At 48.8% G+C, this 22,264-nt stretch overlaps 1 protein-coding gene across 1 annotated transcript in view; it reads left to right on the top strand.

Moving 5' to 3' along the window:
- The first annotated feature begins 15,713 nt into the window (after nucleotides 1-15,713).
- Nucleotides 15,714-22,264, top strand: part of ENPP6 (ectonucleotide pyrophosphatase/phosphodiesterase 6) — a 34,390-nt gene continuing 27,839 nt past the window's right edge. Inside the window, exon 1 of the mRNA XM_054825067.1 lies at nucleotides 15,714-16,410. Coding sequence (XP_054681042.1) covers nucleotides 16,155-16,410 — 256 coding nt within the window. The 5' untranslated portion in view covers nucleotides 15,714-16,154. The remainder of the gene's footprint in view (nucleotides 16,411-22,264) is intronic.

The following is a 22,264-nucleotide window of genomic DNA, read 5'->3' on the forward strand; positions in this document are numbered from 1 at the left end:
AGGTGAATTCACCAAGGAAGCAGGAGGGCTGGATGCAGGGATGCCTGAGCCCTTTCTGTGCCAGCCAGCTCAGATCCAGGAACTGCATCCCTGCCACAGCGAGCCCTTGCCGGGCCACGGGTGTCCCAGGCAAGCATGCTGGAAATACGCTGCGCCCTGCGGAGCTGCAGCCCGGCTGGGTTTTGGCTGGGCAACCTCTGCCTGCTTCTCGTTGCGCAGCAAGGCACAAGGAAAGGCAGCGACTGGACATGGAAACCAATACATTCATTTTTTAAAAATCAGAAGGTGGGAATGCAGGAACAGAGGTGTGCGAGCAGATGCTCACTTTTAATCTTTAATCCCTGGTTTCCATAAGGTCATCTTGGCCCTGCAGCCTGGAGCCCTTGCCAGGCTGGCCTGCCACAGTGGGAGTTGGGAAGAATGAGGGGGAAATGGGGAAGGAAGGCTGTTTTCTAAACAAGGGAAGGGGAAATTGCCTCTGTCCCAAGCCAGAATGGAAATAAGAGGAAACGCTATTTCTCCCAGGCAGTTTCTGTTGTCTTCTCAGGGCTTTTGGTCAACACAAGCCCTGGTTACCAGTGTTTGTGAGCTAAATGCTCTGGGGCAACAGCACCGCGAGGAGAAAACACACTAATGGAGCTTTTAACTAATTGCAAAAAGTACTCTGGTCAGTCCTGTTTCCCTGCCACCGGTTTCACTTCACCGTAAAACCAAAAGCACCTGCTCTGCCCCACCGTCTGAGCTCAGGAGAGCCTGCAGCTCGTAGCTTCTTGGAGGTAACGGTCATAGGTGCTTCCTCTTTTAATAGCAATAAAACCCCCACAACTGCCAGTCTTTCCTGGCAGGGTCCACCGGGACAAACTCAACCTGCCTGAAGAGCTGCAGCCACGTGTGAGGAGCAGGGATGCTGCTGCTAATGGTCACCGTGAGACGTTAACCCCCTTCCAGCATATTCTGGGACAAGGGCAGGAACCTCAGGTGGGAGTTCTCACCGCATAAAATGTGGCTCCTTTCAGCTTGTGTAAAAACGTGTTTATTATAAAAGGGACTTTGTGCAAAGATACGAGAGCCTACCCTTTCTTTTTCCCCTTGCCACTGCACTGCAACAACTCCTCTTCCTTCGGGGGTGAAGACTGCCAGCGTAGCCGAAGGCTTGCCCAGGCAGCTCCTCCGCAGATTTGCATGAACCTGTTTGAGTTCAGAGCAGAAGCACTCGCGGGTTTGGGCTGACATCTAGTGTTGGCGTGGACGAGGCCAGAGAAACCAGCTGACTCATTTCTCCCAACGTGTCAGTGGTGACCTGCAGGGAAGAAGGAAGATGACGTTGCTTTGGCTTAGTGCTTCTAATTTGGTTAGAGACCTGACCCATAAGCCCAAAAGAATCTTTGTTCCATTAACTACCAAAGAAAATAATAATAATGATAATGATAATGATGATGATAATAATAATAATAATAATTTAAAAATATAAGTGAGCAAGTAGTTTTAGGCCTGGAAATCACAAAAACATCTTGGATTGCTTTGGTATGCTGTTGTCTTCTCATTTTGAAGCATCACAAAGACTAACAACTGCTCTTGAGGAGGCAGAGGTTGTTTACAGGGAGGCAGACACTTGATGGCATACTCTTGAATGGCAGGATATAATTTCAAGGGACTTTTCCCATCAAAAGCTTTTGGTATGATGAGCTTCAGGAAACCACACTGCTGCCACCTTGATGTGCCCTTATTTGCTTGCCAGCCACACCTCATGTGGACTCATCCTTTTCATCCTCCCCAAACCGTTGCAAGATCTTTCCACAAAAGCCAGGACACAAGTACAAGTCGGTTCACCATCATACTGTCTCACTCCTCAGACACGTTCCTCAGAGCCCCTCAGTGTTGGTCAGAAGCCACTCATGGACTCAGCCCCTCCACAGATGTGTGAAGTGTGACAGGAATGGGCAATGCTCATCTGACAGAAGGAGAAAGAGAGAAACTGCTTGTACGGATACTCAATACCTCAAAATCATTTATCCAAGGATGAACTGGAGAAAACATACAGCTCAACTGTGAAAGTGTTTCCCAAAAGATACTTTGGGTGCTCAAGTTCACCCAAAAGCTCAAGTTCACAAGGGCTGGAGGAATGACTGAACTACTTCAGGGAAGATACATTAACCGAGGATAATCAAGTGCAGAAAGGGGCATTGTTGCAGGCTGGGAAAGTACCCGGGAGAAGTATCATCAGGTGCTTGCCCTGTTTTGATACCACCCCATAGGAACCTGGTTTTGACCTCTGTCTGAGGGAGGGTGCTGGGCTATAGATGACCCTTCGATTGGGCCCAGAAGGGCTGTACTGGTATCACCCTGTATTACCATTTACTGGTGTTTTTTTATTTTTAACTTGGGTCTGCTTTAACCCTTCCACATGGCACAGGCAGAAAAAAGTACTTTTGCAAAACAAAAGCAGTTTGGGCTCTCTCCTAAATGTAGCCTTCCCCACGTTCCTACCTTGAAAGCTGGATAGGCTCTTTGGAACTGCAGAAATTGGCAAAAGGGGAAAAAAGGGGGAATAGGAGGGGGTCATAGGACAAACCTGCTTTGAGTGTGCTTGGGAAGTTCATTTTTATTTTTACCTTGATGCTATTAGCAGGAATGTTGCCATTTCACACAGAAAGTCACGTCCTACCCCCTGCCTTGAGCACCAGCAGAAGATGTGGCTTCAGTTTTGCCCAGTTGTGTGCCCTTTGGGGGTCACTTCACCCCCGTGCACCTCATTTCTCCGTGATGGTTCCAACAGTGCTGCCTCGACCATTCCCCTCTCTCACAGATGAAGTCCGTCAGCTTTCCTTACGGTTACACCACCTGCCTGGCATGATGGGGTCAAGGTCCCAGTGGCAGCTTCAGAGGAATGATAACCACATCCCACCTGGGGTCCCCCAGAGCCACTCTCTGCTCCTCACCCTCCATTTTCCTGGGCAGGTTTCCTTCCAGTTATAATGGGCATTTTATCCAAAGCTGCAGAAGTGGCTTCAGGCTTGCAAATACATGAAGGAAGAGGAAAATGTGTTCATGCTGTACTTTGCCCACACAACTGGGAGGGAGTCTTGTGCAAGAGGGCTCCCTAAGTGCTGTTGGTCAGAGTCGCCGGTGTTTACACAGGAGTTGGCTTTGCTGAAAGGGCCAGATGGAGTCAGGGAGCAGATCTTACCATCCTGACAGAGCAGGCACCCTGACATTGAAGTTTTGAGGTCAGGAAGTTCCCTGCTACTGATTAACCTTTAAATACCTGGTCTTTCCTTTCAGATTTCCTTTCTTTTCAGATTTGCCCAGAGAGGTTGTGGAGACCCCATCCCTGGAAGTGTTCCAGGCCAGGTTGGATGAGGCTTTGGGCAACCTGGTCTAGTGGAGGGTGTCCCTGCCCACGGCAGGGGGGGTTGGAACTAGATGATCTTTGAGGTCCGTTCCAACCCAAACCATTCTGTGAGTCTATGATCAAACACATGTTTCAGAAAACCACGGAATTCGTACTTAGGCTCAGATGGTGCAGGGCACCTTGTCCAACCACAAACGATTTGCTCTGTACTTGAACTCTAGAAAGTACATGGAGATACATTATATAACTTTGAACCATTTGAGGACAAAGTATTTCCTCATATTGTTTTAGCTATAGTGTATTTTACTTCATGCAGTGTTCAAATACATACATATCTGCATTTATGGCCACTATTTATATTTGATACAGTCCCTCTCTTTTTCTTCATGACCGCCTTAATGATAGCATTCTCTGTTACCATCACGTCACATGCAATCCCCTTCCCCAACATGAAATCAAAATAGCAGAAAGTTGATCTTGGCATGTAGAAATGGCCACTGTAAACAAACCTCTGACAAGGAACAAGCCCTACGCCAACCACTGCAGTTACTGAAAGCCTCCATTAGTGACAGATCTCAGCCCTCATGCTAAGGGGTACGTTCCTATGACAGTGGATCCCCCAGGGAGAAAAGGGTCTGACATAGCACAAGCAATATACATCAAGGGTAATATCGAGGGTTTGGGATTTCATAACCTTCTTACGTTATACCAAGACCGTCTTAGCACTGGAAGAATTAGAGTCTTCTTCCAAAAACTTTCTTCCTGAGGCAGCTGCTGCTGGAGGTGCCCACTTGGGCAAACACTGCCTCTGCCATGGCAAACTGCAGCTGAAGGGGCTGTTCTGAGAGCACACCTCAACTATAACATCCAGTGCATTGGCTCAAAAGAAGAAGACAGAAACCAATTCTCTGTTACAAGGTAAGCTTTTAGTGTGATCGCTATAAAACACTGCTAGTTTCATATTTCGTAAAACCATATAATAGTTTTGTTTTGAGGAAAGGGATACTAACAGCTGCACAATGGCCACATAAAATGCAACAGCTTTGGATGAGTAATCATGAGTTTCTACCTACAGGCGATCCAGAACGAAACTTGGTTCAGAAACTGCGCTTCCCTTCTTTTCTTCAGAAGAGGTTTCCCGAGCTCTTGTGATCAGTATCCCAAGGATGAAGCTGCTTAGCCCAGCGTTTCAGCTGCTGGGAGATGGCGACTTGCTCCTGGGGCGCTTTTGACTCTTGCGTGTTGGCTGGCAGCAGCGATGCTGTTGTGGGAGGGACCCCCCGCATGGACAGTTTCTAAGGAAACCAGCCCACACTGGGGTATGAGCAGCCTTTTCCCCTCTGGTTTCCCATGTTTGGCTTCAGATATGCTTAAAGTGCTGTCAGTAGGAAACTGTTTAATGGCTCGTGCAACGTATCTTTAATTACTATTCATCCGGTGTCTTCCTGACAGATGCTCATGTCATACGTTTTAAAATAACACACTTGTAATTCATCTTTAGGAAGTGTTGGTCCAATTTTCCACTCACAGGTTACTCCTGTGGCATATTCCACCGTGGCAGCAGTGCTATTGCTGGCGAGGACTGAATGAGCAGAGAGTCCCGCCTGACCCCACGGCACTCCCAAGGGTTGTGCCGGACCCCCATGCAATACTAATTCCCAAGTGAGAGCAGAAATTGAAAATCACCTTCCCAGTCTGCCGTGAAGGCAGAGCCATGAAGGATGCTGGAGATGCTGGACATGAAAGACCACATGGGGAACGGCACGGTGACTAGCAAAGGGGCAGCGCAAGCCACCAGTACATTAGATGAGATGAGAGGAGACCATGTCAAGGAGACCCAAGCTGGTGTCACCCATGGTGACTCTGACCCTTTCCCCCAGGGAAAGGAGTGGATAACTCCAGTGCTGTGCACAGAGCATGGAGAGCGGCTGGGCACAGGCGATATTTCCACAGCAGAGCACCATCTCCTGGATTTGGGCCTCACGCTCAGGCATGAGGACCATGCTATGTCTCCAGTCCAGCCGAGACAGAGGCAGTAACATTTGGACAAAGTTTTGGATGCCCCATTAAAGCACCTCATAAATCCCTGCCTGCAGTACTGGAAATATTCCCATTTGCCCTGAGACTCTGCCGCCTCTGAGTGGGTGCAACCATTTCCAGCATGTGGAGGAAGCTGCAGCCATGCAGGGGTATAACAAAATAAGCCAAACTCCAAACAAGCAGAGCAAACAACCTCTTAACCTTATTTCTTGGGGGAAAAAAAAAAAAAAATCAATTTTCAAATGTTTCTTGCACCTGCTAAATGCATTAGCAGCAGTGTTGTATCTTGAATGGGCAGTCGCGATGAAAGAAAAATAGCTTCTTTGTGGTGATCTGGTGTGCTTGTGACAGCCATTCAGGAGATGATTTACTGCTCTGTGCTGAAAGCTGGACAGCCACGCTCAGCACTCACATGGTCTCCATCGTTTCCAAACTTCCTTGAAAGAGCTAAGTACTTTGCCACCTATTGCTCTTTCAAAAAACTATCAGAGCAGGGTTTTGCACGTGTAGGCCATGCCAAGGAAAATAAGTCCTTACTGGGAATTGGAGGCAGCCGGCCATCGGCCCTGGAGGTTATTACAGGGTGTCCAGTTCCAGCAGCTGACAGCACCGTAGGAAATTTCAGAGGGTTTTTTGCTGCCACGCAGTGGATTAGCACATCACTGTAATGCCAGGAGGGAAAACACAGAAAATACGACCCACATGCTATTAAAACAGATTAAGCGGAGAGTTTTGCTGGCGTCAGGCTGTCCCAGGGGACTGGTGCTGGAGGAACAGCCCTCGCTTTCCACTTCAGGGCCACCGGCTGCCTCTGCTCTGCATATGTGGCCTCAGCCATGCTTTTCCACCCCACTTCATGGGGTAGCAGGGGACGTGCCAAATGGGTACCGCAGCCCTGGTCAGCCCTCGCCTGAGGTGAACAAGAAGCAATTTTTTCAAATAGGCTTGGACTCAAAAAAAAAGTAGGGAAGCCACAGCTACTTTTGACATGGTGTCATCAAAGGAGTCGGTGGTCATCTCCAGCACTTGCAGATGCAGCCCGTGCTTCACTGGAAACAAGGTGAAAATGAATTTGGGGAAGCATGAATCTCTCCATGGAGCAAAGCCCTGGGCTACGAGGCCTAGGATCAGAGCTTATTTTTGGTCAGTCAGGCAGCAGAGGTTTTGTGTCCAGAGCAGGATAACCACCACTTTGCCATCTCTTTCTGTGGTGGCTGCTGGAAGCAGCGGCAAGCCATTTGGTCAAGATGCATGTGCTATTTGCTTTGGTGCTAAAGGAGACATAATAAAAGAAGAAAGTTTTTGCTGGTTAGCCTGAGCAGTGGGAAGGGCATGTTTCCACCTACGTTTCCTCTGTTGGTGGTCAGCGCGGTGCCTTCCAGCCCACCACTGCTACTCCTCCCTGCCCTGTGTCAGCCTCAGGTCCCCAGGTGTACCTATGGGGGACAGTACGGGAAAACAAGGCCCTGAAGTGATTTGGTTTCATGACAGCCTTCCTTGTCCCCTGAAAGGGTGACTGATCAGGCAGCGAAGGTTAGAGGAGTCCCAGCAGAAAAGCACCTACTGAGGGAAGGTTCTTGAACCCAGAAATAAAGAAAACAAGTGGGTCCTGGGACCCACTGGGAAGATAGTTGCCCAAGAAGGAGCAAGCCTTCCTACTGTTTATTTCTCTTCATTTCAGGTGATCAGAACTTTGTTTAGTTTCTTCTCAAAGAAAACCCGAGGGCCACCCAAAATTACCTACATCCTTAACTCTTCTGAGTCATTCCTGCTAAAGGGAACAACTCAAGAGCAGCACGCCACAGTGGCCAGCCACTCGGGCTGAAGGGGCGACGGCATACGAGTACAGCCGTGCTTTACGCCTGCTCTCCCTGTGCTTGTTTGCCAGCGTACAGATGGGCTGAGCTGGGCTAGAGGAAAAGCTGTGCTGCCAGAAGATGTGCAAACAGCAGCACGGGCAGGGTCCCCTCTACTGGAGGCAGCGAGGTCTTCCCGCAGGCAGGAGAAGGCCCCAGCAGTCCAGAGACGTTCACAGAGCAAGGGGAAAAGGAGAGCACAGGCTTTCCAGATTTCCAGCTTCTCTGAGCAGCTTGAAGGGGAGGGGGGAGCTTTGCATATTTCTAGGGAAGGTGAGGTCGGTTGCAAACATGAGGATGTCCATATGAAGAGAAGAGCATTTTTATGTTGACTAAAGCTGGAGCATTAAAGAGGAGCCTCAACACAGGGGATAGATTTCAGGGAAAATGAAGGTAAGATTTCACTCAAATGTACGATAAGCTGCTTGAACAGAGAGGAGCAGGATGTCAAACGATGGGTTGTTGCCACTACTGGAATTGGAAGATATGATTATAAATCTCAGGAGTGTGGCAGAAGAGCAGTGATCTAAAGCCACTAAGTCGAGGCAACTCAGAAAGAGGATGCAGACGTGACATAGTGGATTCAGAGCAGACTAAAGTCACTACGGCATGTCCGCATCCCACTGAAGTCCTTCTGAAGTCTGCTTTGGGTTGCATTAAGTCAGAGATAAAGGGGACAGGAATCAAGGCAATTTATCTCAGACAGAGACCTGTGAAGTACCCAGATGGAAAAATCAGATCAGGTTCCCCCAGAGCTGAGGGCTGTCCTACCTCCTGTCCTCAGATGAAAGATTCCTGCAGTCACTGAGACCAGCTCAAGCCGTAAGAAGTGTGTTAGGATTTCCTAACCTGAGCACTCAGCCGGTGAGGGAAAGCAATGCTGACCCTGATGGACAGATATGACCTTGCCCTCCTACAGGGAAGGACGTCATCAATAGTATTTAGACAGGGATGGGACCTTATCTGTAAGAAAATCCGACGCACATCCAACTTTGCTTAAGTTCTAACTTGCTGATGGAGAAACACTCAAAGCTGGGAAACAGATATCGTGTAAATATTGCTCTACCCAGAGCACGGGTTGGGTTGTAAAACAGCTGTCTCTTCTCTGTGGGAGCAAATTCTCCAGAGGTGACTCAGCAGTCAGGGAGATGAGAGCCTGACACCCACCATTTCTGCACGATGGGCAAAGTCGAGACTTTAATGTGTGTCCTCCAGGTGAGGGCTTCAACCTCCAGCATAGCCTTACTGATAAATGAGATGCGGTAACTAAAAGCCAGGACCAATGAAATAAAAAATATGAAAGCCAAAATGAACGAAGTGCAGTGGCACATGACAAAAGCAACAGCAACTGTAGGCAGCAACTTGGAAACCCACTGCAATACAGGGCATGCTTGCTGCAGGCAGCCTGGTGGAGGCCAGCCTTTGGGGCATAATTATGAATATTCTCAGGTTAGCTTAAATACCTACTGTCAGAATAAAGGCCTTTTTCTTCGTTAGGTCATGCTGCAAGCCCAGCTCCCACAGTCCTTAAGCACTGATGTCAGAAGTCAAAGCTGAACTCTGTATAACCTCAGGGCTATAAAGGATGCCAAATGCAAAATATCTGGGAGTTTTAAAATGACATTTTATGCTAGCCCTGGATAGTTTACTTTGTACATATACTAAGTTCAAGCCAACGCTGGAAGTCTCTTTTGTGCTCTGTGTAAAAGTGTTGCAGAAAGATCAAAGACAGAATATTACTTGATTCTTGGGAAGTAGGCACATGGCCACTGATTTGCCAGATAGTTAGCCTCTAAAATCACCCCTCATTTAACAGGAAAATCTGAAATACTAATGCTTTACTGAAATAGGTCCACATTTGGCTATCACTAGATGACTGTAAGATTGTGCAAGATCATTAGACTTTGAGCTCATACTTTCATCTTTTAAGGCTGCTGCTCAAGCAAGGTAATAAACTGGCAGAAACTGCTGTGCAAGGCATTGGTGGATGTGCAGAATACCCTGTTGTTCTCTTGGAGGAGCCACTGGCATATGAATGGATGTGTTGAGCTCAGTGTCCTGAGGACCATGTTAGTGTCACAGCACAGCAGGATTAGTAACACCTACTTTATTTTGCTGATTGTGGTTTTATTTTTTTATACTAAATAAATTAACTCATCTTGATCAACTTGATTAGCTTGCCAAGTTTCCATCCCCACCCACACCATCGTATGTTGACCCCTGTTTCTAGAATAGCAGTAAAATCCTTCACCAGTTCCCCACCATACAGGAAAATGACCAGACAGCAGAGATGAAGCAGAAGACGCAGTATCCGCTTACTTAGGACTCTCTGGTTTTGCCATCTAGCAAACTTGACTAGGTGATTTCGACAGAAAAATGTGTTGTGCAAGATTTCCTCAATGAGGTAAAACCTCCTGCATTACAGGACACCGGCGTCCAGGCAAGCACCGTCTTGGGCTAATTAAGTAATCATGTTGCAGACATATGAGTTAGAAATGTTGGGGAGGTACTGTGGAGATGGGTTGATATCCAAGCAAAACTGCAATCTTTTGGAAGGAGTGAAGACTGGTTTCAGTCCAAGACAATGATACACTCTCCCTGAGCCGGATGGTCCTGTGCTCAGGCTGACACACCACAGGGTGAGGGAGGAGGTGGTCTTCTGCCACATGCAGCCATGAGATGCCATCACCTGGTGCAGGCTTCCCAATCTTTCCTGACTTGAGCTCCTACATATCTTCCAGTGGCAGAGGCTCACTTTGTAGTGAGTTTAAGCCCACTGGTGATCAGTTTATATTTCTTAATTGCCTTCATGACCACTAGGAAGTAATTCATAAACCTCCGTGGCACTGCAGGGTTCAGGTTAAAATTTTTATTCCAACCCACACTAGCTATATGAAATGTGCTTTTCCTTAGGGGCATCTTTTGAGGGTGTATTCCACGCGATGTTTGCAGCCTCCTTCCCACCTCTGCCCTGCAGATGTGCCGCCTCTCCTGCGGCAGCTGGCGGATTTAGGGCATTGCTGACCGTGTTCAGTCCCGTTGGAGACATGTCACTCCCTGCTGCTGTCCCCCCAAACCTTTTCTTCTCTCCTTCGTTATGAATGTCCGCTGCAGCAGTTCAGATAATTTGTGTGTTTTTGAAGAGGGGAGAATGAGCTGGCCAAGAAACTCATTACGTAAGATGCTCTTGGAGGCCTGGGTGCTGGTCATATAACAGCTGGATTAAGAGAGGTACTAAGCAAAACACTTAAAGGATTCTCCCATTGAATAAATACTCCTGTTCTTCACCCTCCATAAGAACATGAAGTGCTAGGATGGCTGGAGCCAGTGCTCTTTGTGTTTCCCAATGCGGGTGCACTTTTTTCCTGTGAATTCGTCCCATGTACACTTTTAATAGTCATGATCTTCAGGCACAAGGTGTCGCACACCTGAATGGCACTTTGGTATGAAGAGCCACCTCCTTTGTTAATTCCAAACCTGATTTAGTTTCACTTAACGGAAGCACAGACTGTTCCCCAGGAAGAACATTGTCAGGGAGCATTCACAGGGAAAGGCAGTGCCGGCAATGATCATAGAATCATAGAACCATAGAATGGTTTGGGTTGGAAAGGACTTTAAGGACCATCTAGTTCCAAACCCCTGCCATGGGCAGGGACACCCTCCACTAGACCAGGCTGACCAAAGCCCCATCCAACCTGGCCTTGAACACTTCCAGGGAGGGGGCATCTACAGCTTCTCTGGGTGACCTGAGCCACTGAGGGGACTCCACTGATTTGGTAAGTTTCTTCATCTCCACTACATTTTTCTCAAACAGAACAGTTATTAATATGACTCGTGCCTGTTGCAGGGAAGGATGGAGTAAGATATCTGGAGACCTACCCTGCAAACATCACACTTGCCTGGACTGAGACACTTCAAAGAACATTTAACTAGCCGCTGGCTGTCCATCAGGGCCACCACTGTCCCACTTTGATGTACTCATTATCCAGCCTGTGGGTGCTTCCAGTAAGGCAAGTCTCATACCAGCCAGGTAGGTTAGAGGAAAACTGTGCCTCAAGAAGCTGTGAGAGATCACTGCTTTTGTCCAGGAAAGCTGGTGCTTCTAGCTTTGAAATGCTCTGTAACTAACAAGTGTGTGACTTTATCATATACATCTGTACATGACTGACAGCAAGAGCAACCCAATTCCTATGTCTTGAATTCCTCATGGCTGAACTACTGCACACCAAAAGATCACAGAAATAACTGACTTTACATTAAATATAATCTAGGAAGACCTGATGGAGCAGCAGATGCCTTGCCTAATGCACCCCTCCATGCAGAAGCATAGGTGAGAATGCACAGTACAGGAGTAAAGAAGCTGATATTAAACTTCTGCAGCCACTGACTTCTACCAAGGTAAGACCTTCTGTCACCTGAGAAGGCAGATACATGCATTGCCAGAGGTTTTCTGTGGAAATCAGCAGAGGGGCTGGTACCATTTGTGATGTTTTCAGCTTGGGTTTGGTGGGGAGAAGAGGAAGAAGGACCTTAGTCCAGCAGAGTTCTGAACTTAAAACTTCAGACTGGCACAAATCTTCTTCTTCAAAGAAGTGCAAGCAACTTATCATCTCCCTCAAGGCTTTTATGTCTGGAGGTGGTCATGCCCTGTTCTCTAATGAGAGAAAAGAAACAACCAAACCAGTAAGTCAGGCTGTGTTGGCCAAAGTGTTCAGCTACTATTGTGTGTGAAGGAGAACAGAAACTGAAGAGGAATTACAAGCTGACAATGAATCATGTTATGCCTTCTTGTCTTTCTTCCAGAAGAGAAAGGAGGACAAATTTCCCCTTTAGATTCTCTGATTTACTGGGGAAAAGGGAAACCATGCTTTACTTTTAGCAGCTTTTGTTCTTGCATGTGCTTCTGGACCTAAGGCAGAGATAAAGCTGTGCTGGCAGAGAGACTGGTACATCTGACAAGCCAGACTGAACTGTCGGTGTGAGCCCAGATAATTTTCTTTCATTTCCATCATTGTGCTTGTGATTTCTGCAAGACCAAAAAAAAAAAAAAAAAAAAGAGAGAGAGATTCAAGGACACTGGAGGCAGTTTTACAAAAATGGAAACCTGCTTTTTGCCAAGAGGATTTCCTGAGTAATCTAAGTTGTCAAGGATCTTGTCTCAAACAAAGTTTGAATCAGTGGGGTACCTCCTCATGCACAAATTGGGATGAGGGATTTTCTTTCCTTTATGCATGCTTCTTCCTAAACCTGGTCCTACAGCTAACTAGTAAGGACTGTTGTCCCTGGACACCAGCTCAGGCTCTGATAGCTTTTGTAAGAGCATTTGTATCAAAATATTGTTATGCTGGAGTCTCCAAGGCCATCTGGGGCTTTGTGCAGACAGGGTGCTTACAAATGAATGTGAACCAAAGCAAATCAACATTGCTTGGCAGGGATGAAATGTATTGCTAGGGTCTGTCTCTGCCAAGCTAGACTGTTTGGCTCCGGTCCCACTCTTTGGGGGGATTGTCTGTCAAAACACAATTTGGTATTGTACGGCGTCATGGTTACATGGCTCACTACTCCCTTAACCCCTCTCAGGCCTCACACTCTTGATATTTGTTGAGTGGAAACCTGTGAATCTCCAACTCTTAAAGCTGATCTCAGGCTTTGGTACCTTGCACCAATTTTCACTTGTGCCACAGTGTTGGTTTCAGGTAGAGCTTTCCCTCAGGAGCTCTCAACCAGTAGATTGCAACTTTCTTGAAAGGAACGCATTATTTCTTAATGCCATGAAATGATAAGAAGACATATCTGTACCATCTCATTATCGAAGCCTTGCTTCTTGGCCTAACGATCTCAAAAACCTGGTCATTCTTTCAAGGTGAGAGTCCAGCTTGCACACTTGATTGACTCTCCCTGATTATCCTATCCCTTCATGAGCAGCTGCTGCTGCTTCTGCCAAGCCCTGCTGGCAAGCCCAGAGGCCACACATTAGAAGACAAGCCAAGACATCAACGTGGTTGCCCTCACAGGTTTGCCAAGAGGTGTATAATCACATCACCCTCATCATTTCTGGATATGTTTCTGAGTTCAATCAACCTAAATATGGATGTAGTAAATTGTCACAGGGGCTTGGCCAAGACATGACACTACACGTTGCTCCAAGACCATTACATACATTTTTTGCTATAGTGAAAATCCTCAGTAAGCACTGGTAGAAGTGCTGTCTGTGAGCATAGGTTCTGCAGGGCAACCTCCCATCCTGGAGACCCGTGGAGGCGCAGCAGGAGGAGGATGTGCATATTCCCTTCAGGAGGCGGGTGAAGAGGCAGATCCTCACCTGAGACGCTGCGGAGCCTGGAGATGGCCAAGACCGGTGGCTCTCTGTCGGTATGACACACGGCACGTGCCGTCCGTCCGGCGGGCAGCTGCCCACGCCGCTGCCTGGGCTGTCACGTCGCCTGCCAGCCTGGCGTGCAGCTGCAGCCTGGTCCCTGGCAGGCAGGGCAGCAGCAGCCTTGCACAGGCTGGGACGCTGGCAAAACACAGCCCGGCTGCCCGGGTCACGCAGCCTTGCAGCTTTCCTCTCATGCTGCAGGATTGGGGTGTTTTACTTTGAAGTTCAGGCTAGAGCACGCCTGTACTGCTCAGCTCTCCCAGGTGATGTCTGCTGCAGGGGCTGGGCCTGGGGTCCGGGACCTGTCATCATCCCAGCAGACTGGGGATTGCTGACTGCTCTCTGTGAGTCCATCTGTCCTTCTCCTGGGCACGGGGCTGTATGGATGGCCCCAAGGCTCAGCTGTCTCTGACCCGAGGTGCAGCACAGCTGTGTGACCCTGAGTTGGTTTTGCTGAGAAAACTGCTGCTGCACTGTGAGAAAATACATGAACTAAAACCAGGCAAGATAAGAAAAGTCAAAACACAGGCAGAATTAAAGTAGTCAAGATGATAATAGCTAGCCATGCAAAGCTCCAAAAGTAAATGTTATGTGAAAAGGGATAAAACGCTGGAGGGACTGGTTCAGTCACTCCCTTGCTCTAAAGATCCCTGGGCTGCAGCTTAGAAATGTCCTGAGTCATTGGCTCAGGTGTAACTCTGATGTGAGGGTAGGTCCCAAGTGCAGGGCTCTGAGATGGGGGGTGGAGAAAGGAGCACATGAGAAAAAAAAAAAAAGAAAAAGAGTGTCTGGGGAAGCTGTAGAGAGGGAGATATCCACAAGCAGTGTATTTAGTCTGCTGGCAGGGAGGAAGCCTGAGGAATTCTACTGGGAAGGGGAATATGAGCATCACCAGCTGAAGCAGCTCTGCTCATCCACAGGCTCCCCCTCCATCCTCTTCCAGCTGCCTTGAATGACTCCTTCCTACAGAAAATCCCAGCACCTCTTCCCCTGGCAGGGCATCTTCTTTCTTAAGCTGGAAACCCCATGGGAGAAGGGCAGGGACAGGACCTCTCTGTCCATGTCCCGGGAGTGGTGACCTGCAGACAGACAGCTGCTCTTGCTTGTGGGCGCTGAGGACAGGCCAGGACGTGAGGGGGTGTTGCACAGGTGTAAATAAGCATTTGGGGCAAGGGAGGCTGAAGGCTTTCTTGCTGAGCTTGCATCACCCCAGTGTTTGGTAAGAGGCGACTAGACACACTGGACGTGCAATTGGGAGCTTTATAGGGAGCAAACAGAGGTTCAGATGTCCATGTCGGGGTGGCGGCCAACTATTGCAACCTTCCCCAGGTGTAAACATCTGTGAGGGGCTGTTCCCACGATGAGCGAGACATGGGCTGGAAACACCCCTCCTCGGGGCTGTATTCTCCTCCTCACACGGAGAAAGTTAAAAATTACCCTTTCCCCATCCCAGCTCAATCTGGCAGGTAGCTCCTCCTCACCTGCAGCGTTTCAGAGTTAATACAGCACTATGAACTTCTTTTATTTGAGAAAACCAAACACAATTCAAGTAAAGTGAGTTAATATGTATTTATAGTGTACAACAGGTGCTGGCATTGGATTAGAAGTATAGTTAGGCTCCCGTGGGTGGCAGAAGAAGCTGGTGGTGACTCGTGACTAAGATGTGAACAATTTTTCATTTTTAATATGAAATTTGGCACCACCCATCTTTTAATCTTGTAATACCTTAATATAAATAGCCAGAAAAATAAATGTATAATTTGGTCTGTCTAATGCTGAAAACCAGACTTTTCTATCAGTGTATCAGGAGCTGGATTAGTCCCACGGCAGCACAGAGTGAGTGGAGAGGACAGGGTCCCTTATGGGAACCCGGGTCCAGGCGGAGGTGAGCTCGCTCAGCCCGGAACGCTTCGGTACAGCTGCACCGTTGAAACACTCACATACCCCACCTCCCAAACTGGGGAAATGCTTTGCCTTAATCTCACTCCAAGTTTCCATCACAAGCCACTGCCAGAAAGATAAGAAGAAAGTGCACGTTCACGTGGCCGGAGACCTAGCACTCTGTTTTAAAGACATCGGCCCCTTTCCGTGAGACCCCTGCGAGTCGCAGCCCTGGCGCGGAGCTGGGCTGGCGGGAGAGAGGGCTCTGCTGCTTGCGAGCAGCCGCGGGAGCGTGGCCGGGCGCCTGGGGCCCGCAGGCAGCGCCCCCTCGCTCACCCTCCCTCGGGCAACTTTGTGGAGCGGCCTTAGGGGCTCCGGTTACTTTTGCGCCGTGTTTTCCCCATCGCTACAAAGCATTTTTTTCTGCAGCTGAGAAGTACCGAGCTCTTCGCTCTGCTCGCTGGCGGGATGGAAGTTAATCATCTGCTTGCAATTAGCCTGTGACCTCCCACACCCGCGGCGCGCCTGGGGCAGTCCTGTAGCTTTAACGCGGGCGGTGGAGGCAGGACAGCACTGCCAGGTCCAGCCTGAAGCTGCTGCAGATCCCCTGCTCCTGCCTAGCCCGGCCCTGGCAGCGCTGCCCGCCATGGGGACCCGCAGCCTCCTCGCCACCATCCTCGCTGCCGCCCTCGCCTCCCTCCCGCAGCTCCTCGCCACCCCCTCGGGCCACCACAAGCTCCTGGTGTTCCTGCTGGATGGCTTTCGCTTCGACTACATCGACGACAGCGAGCTGGAGGGTCTGCCGGGCTTTCGGGACATTGTGAATATGGGGGTGAAGGTGGATTACATGACCCCAGACTTCCCTAGTCTCTCCTACCCAAATTACTACACGTTGATGACGGGTGAGTACTTGCATTGCTGTACTGCGATGCTCCTCGGAGCTGCCAGCTCCCCATGACTTTTTCCTTCAAAGATGATGTAAAAATAACACAAGTCGTGCTTTTAGCTTGGAGTTTAAAAGCACTGTGGCATTGCAGCTCAGTATCGCTTGTCTGAAACCTGCTCTGAACTTGGAAGCACTGCTTGGAGCTGATCTTTGAAGTTCTCCTTTGCTGTCGTGTGGTGCTGCCAGGTCCCTACCTGCTGCTACTGCTGCAGCACGGCTGCCCAGGGCTCCCAGGTGGGGGCACTGGTGGGGGCTGTTGCATGCAGAACATAAAAACGAGTGGGAAATGCACAGAAAATGAATATAGAGCCTGCTCACAGACTTTCCAGTTAATTAAAAGGCATGTAAACTGTGGGTGGCTAAAAGAAGAACTTATTTTCAGCCAGCAGGTCTGCTTTGGCAAGTTCAGGGTTAAATTTCTTTTTAAACTTAACAGACTTTCTGCTTTCACAGGTCCCTGTCTTAATGTTGCCCCAAGTCCTCATATCTGTAAGATAATCTGAAATAGCTAGATAAGAAGACATTAAGGATTTTTGCTTTTGCTCCCCTACACTTTCTCTTTTTCTGACTGCCCAGGAGAGGTTTTCAGAAAATTGGGAGGACTGTCATAATTTTCATGATGCTGAGTTCCTTTTACTCTAAGCAGAGCGACACATGATTACAGTGACACTAGGAGGGTGCACAGAGTACAGCTGGGCCCTTCACATCAGAGAAAGACAGCCTGGAAACAAAATTTAATTAAAAAAAAAATCCAAACCAATAGAAAAGTTTTTCTGGAGTTTACGATTGGATTTTTCTCCAGAGTTATTTAACAAACAAGAGCTTCCAGCTAATGAGGAGTGAAAAAATCTGTCCTCTCTGAAGATATGTGGTATCTTCTGCTGTCCTCGGAACAATACAATGCCCAGCAGTCCGTATACTGCTTGCTGGGAAAGCAAATAGATGCCATTGTAAGATGAAAATCTGACATCACTTGTGCCCAGCTTGTTTTGAAACCGCTTAACCCCTTCCTCCCTCTCTTGGGAAAGGAACGCCTTTCTTTTGCTCATCTCTGAACAGGAAAGAGTACAAAACTGCCACAGGGTTGGTTTTTTTTTTTTTCATGACTTGATGCAAATGCATGAACGCAGAGTAGAGGTTGCGACCGAAAATAGAGGTGTCACTCCACTGTGGACTTTGTTCTCTAGGTGTGTGTTCTTTAGGTGTTTGTAGGCAAACTGGCTTAACTCTTCATGAGTAAAAAGTGTTCAGATGAAGTTGTTAAAGAGAACAGGGAGAGTGACTGCTTTCTCTCCTTACCACAGTTAATCATCACTCCTATTAAGTGCATATGCGTAGAGTGAATTCTATACTCAGCCTTTGGAGGAGTTTTGAAAACATTCTGTTTTGTACTCACAAAGGAGGAGTTTTGTTTTAGATGATGAAACATCACTACTAGACTTTTCACTTTTAGGGTACTAGAGTTCCTACACCCCAGCTTGAAGCAATGAGACAATCAATGACACCAAACTCAACTCTTCTTGCAAGCCTCCTGGCCTTCATGATGAGGCTCTCAATGCAAATACCACTTAATTGCAAATAACAAGTCACCCGTGTAACATGTGAGTCATAGCAGTGTTAAATAGGTCAGGAACCAACTGAGGGCCAAGTTTAGGTGATGAACATGCCTAAAGGAAGATCCAAGACTGCACTTGGGCCCTCAGGGTGTGAGTGGACGCCGTGGCTGTGTCCTGGCATGACAACAGAGTAAATTCCATGGTTTCACTGTTCCTACTCCCAATGCCATGGTGCAGTCTCCACAGAAAGCCAGCCGTGTCCTGGGCTGTGTCAAAAGAGGTGTGACCAGCAGGTCGAGGGAGGTGATCCTGCCCCTCTACTCTGCTCTTGTGAGACCCCACCTGGAGTACTGCTTCCAGCTCTGGGGGCCCCAGTACAGGAGAGACATGGAGCTGTTGGAGAGAGTCCAGAGGAGGCCATGAAGCTGATCAGAGGGCTGGAGCACCTCTCCTGTGAGGACAGGCTGAGAGAGTTGGGATTGTTCAGCCTGGAGAAGAGAAGGCTCCGGGGAGATCTAATTGTGGCTTACCAGTACCTGAAGGGAGCCTACAGGAAAGCTGGTGAGGGACTGTTTATGAGGGAGTGTAGTGACAGGACAAGGGGTCATGGGTTTAAGCTGAAGGAGGGTCGATTTAGATTAGATGTTAGAAAGAAATTCTTTACTGTTAGAGTGGTGAGGCACTGGAACGGGTTGCCCAGAGAGGTTGTGGAGGCCCCATCCTTGGAAGTGTTCAAGACCAGGTTGGATGAGGCTTTGGGCAACCTGGTCTAGTGGAGGGTGTCCCTGCCCACAGCAGAGGGCTTGGAACTAGATGATCTTTAAGGTCTCTTCCAACCCAAACCATTCTATGATTCTGTGTTTTAGGTGATGGTAGAGTTAGGAGCATGGGGCATGTGGCAGATGTAGCATTAGCTGTGCTCAGTCTGTGTACATTCGATTTGGAAAGCTGGGACAGCTTTTGGAAAAAATGCAGCATGGCAGAGTGACATGAGCATCGCGACCTGCTTAGGGACAGGCAAGTTATCGTCTCCCCATCGCTGCTGTATGGGCATGGGAAAGCTTACATCACATCTCACTGTTCATGTATCTCTTCTTGGGGAGGGGGGGGACTGTAACTGATTTTGCTTCTGTTTGCAGCTGGGATCTGCAGGACTTAAATGTTGCCAGAGTTTCTTCTGTGAAATCAGGGACACAAGGACCAGCTATTCTTCATGTCTTGTCCTGAACTGCTGCATCATGAGCTGTTAAGAAACTCACATTTCAACCTCAAATTGCCATATCTTAGCATTTATGAGTGCAGTTTCATAGTATATTGGTTTTTTTCAGCTAAATCAGCTTAAGAAATTTCTTGCCCCACCTGCATACTCCCACCCCTGACTTTTTCATTATATCCCACCATTTTTTCAGATAAACACTCCTATCTCATCTTTATCTGCTCATTCACAAGGTCTTGTGGCGCTGCATCCCCTCAGGAGCATGCACAGCTGCCAGGTCTAGGACAGCATGTGCATGAAAACGCTGCAGTTGGGACGTATTTCTCCCCTGCCTCTATCCATTCGTGTGAGCATGGCCTCTCCTTTCTGCCTATCATCCTTCACCCAGCATCTGCACAAGCTTCATGACTCCAGAGAGGGGTTAGTTGTCACAGGGGATGTTCTCCCTCATTTCAGTGTCTTTGGAGGATGACAGTGGGTTCTGCTCCTCAGACACCATTGCCATTGGGACGGGTTGGTCCCCTCAAATCTGAACTCACCTCCTCCTCCTGCCCAGAGCTGCAGGACGAGGTTATGGAGGTCAGCAGCATCTGCACCACTGCGTCTCAGTGCAGGTGCCAAACTGCACCCGTCAGCTCTGCCAGAACGTAGCTTCCCTCTGCAACGGGCAACTAGCAAGCAATAGCATGCAGCGCAGCCGCCTGATGATCTGCAGGATCTTTTAGTTGTTATATTTTACTTTACTGATGTTTTCAAGAGGGCAGCCTAGCTGAATTTAATATTAATGAGAAACAGCAAGTTTACTGAGCTTTTTCAATGCTATAACTGAATAGGTGCCACCATAACTGATGATCAAGAACCATGGATCTAAACCCAACTAACTAATGCCTGCTAATGTGAAGCATACCCTGTTTTGCCGAGACTAGGTGCTAGCGAAGCACAGACACGGTGGGATGAATGGGGTCCAGCCTAGGTAAATAAACCAGACAGATTTTTGGGAGGGAGATGACTCACCTGTGGTCATGCAGTGCTGCAGGGGGATGGCAGAACTCTCTGCGGGTCCCCCTCCTGCTTAAATCTGTTGCTGCTGTTAACCTGCAAGAAAATATTTGCTGGAGCTTCCCTGAGTGACACAGAAAGCCTCAGCCCAAAGCCCCGGGGCCTGCCTAGAGGTCTTTTCCCTCCCTCCACATCTACAGCAATTACGAGAGAGAAAACCAGAGCATGGAAACAAGACGAATGCTAATGGCTTGGCTTCATATACTGTAACCCAGTGATTCAGAGCTTGGGGAAAAGCTTCTGTCTCCCTGTGAGCCAGGGCATGGCATCATGGCCCTCTGCCCCAGGGCATCCCCCTGCAGCCGCCCTGGCTCCCCGCTGCACCCACCATGCTGTCCTGGGCCATGGTGCCATCCTCCAGCTCCCCTCGCTCAGCGGTGATAGCACCCACTGTAAAGACACCGGGTGTCACAGCTGCCACCGAGCACCTTGCAGGGTCTCCCCCTAGGGACGGTGGGTGCTCACAGCTCCACAGGAGAGCAAAGCACTATCCTGGATTAGCTGAAAGACAAATGCTGTTTCCTTGAAGACAGCTCCACTGCTGGACCAAGGGGATCTCACTGACGTGCAACTGGAGAAGGTGGTTTGTTACAAAAATCTGGTGGCATGCAAGGTAGCCCAAGGATGTACCGTACCTGCTTACGATCCCACTCTTTGAAAAGCAATCTTCTCTAACAACTTCATTCATGCCATGTCTCTCAGTTTTGGCTTCCACAGTGGCATAAAGACTGGTTCTTGGGTGGTTGGGTTGTTTTCTGAGCTGCCAGGCTGAATCCTGCCTGATGTCCTAGCTCTCCATGGTCCGGTTATGATATTGCAGTTGTTGACTGGAAAGGTGTAGCATAAAACGGTGAATTAGGTAAAAGGAGTCGTTGCTGCTGACACGTGTGTTTGAGAGAGCTTTGTGGGGCTCAACGGGGGCTTGGCAAGGGAGGGAAGAAGGAGTCCAAATACGTGTATCCCAAAAGGCTCACTTAAACACACCATGTGCTGTTTGTTTTGCAAATAAAGGAATAAAGACCACAAGCCACCTCAGGTTTTTATCCTGTGGGGAGCTTTTAATTTTTACCTTTCCCTGCTGCAGCCTGGCTCTGCAGGGAGCTCTCATGCCAAGCTGAATGGAAAGTCTGAGGTCTCCCCTGTAGCCACTGCAAGCACGAGTTATTGCTTTGGAGACCTTCGTGCCATCTCTCTCTAGAAAAACTGCTCACGCTGAGGAGTTTGGGTCTCCCTTGCCTGCCAGCTTGCAGGTGTTAGGGGTCTGCTGGGGGACCCCCTGCCCTGCAGCCTCCCTGAGCCCTCCCCCCCAGCTCAGGGCACACAGGGGCCCCTCATTTTCCATCCCCAGACAGCATAAACATGCATGGACAGTATCACATCTGAGCTGGAAACACAGGGAGGATTTCTTTTCCAAGATCCTAACAACAAATGAGGTCTTTTCTGGCAGGTCCTCTGTGAGGACACGCCAGCCGCCCGGTCAGCTGTGCAGCCCCGCATCCAAGAGCCGTATTTCTCTTGGCCTCCATGGGAAGCCGAGGGAGTCTCTGCTCGCAGAGGTGGGTGGGTGGGGAGCTTCTTGGAGAGGAGCCAGTGAGGGGCCTCCATGTCCCTCGTTAAACAGGACCTCATCTTAAATACTTGGCAGGGAGGCTGCGAGGTCCCCTGAAGCTTGCGGGATGTCTGCTTCTGGTTCCCCCTGAGCACAGCAAATCTTGACATACACCACGCCCCGTTTATTCCATGCTTTTTGAGAGCAAATGTCCTTTGGACTCCCACCCCTGGAGTCCTCTGGGGACCAGCTGACATGCGCACGTACTAGTACATTTATTGTTTGCTGTGAGAGGTCTCCTGGCTTACAGCACATCATCTCCGCTCTCCATCCACTCAGTACCCAGAGGAAGCCCCATCTGATGATGGCTCTAGTGGATGCCTCTTTTCTGCTGCCCAGTTAATGGTATCCAGACTCCAGCCTGGTCCAG

This window comes from Grus americana, chromosome 4, assembly GCF_028858705.1.
Source record: "Grus americana isolate bGruAme1 chromosome 4, bGruAme1.mat, whole genome shotgun sequence".
Classification (NCBI taxonomy): Eukaryota; Metazoa; Chordata; class Aves; order Gruiformes; family Gruidae; genus Grus; species Grus americana.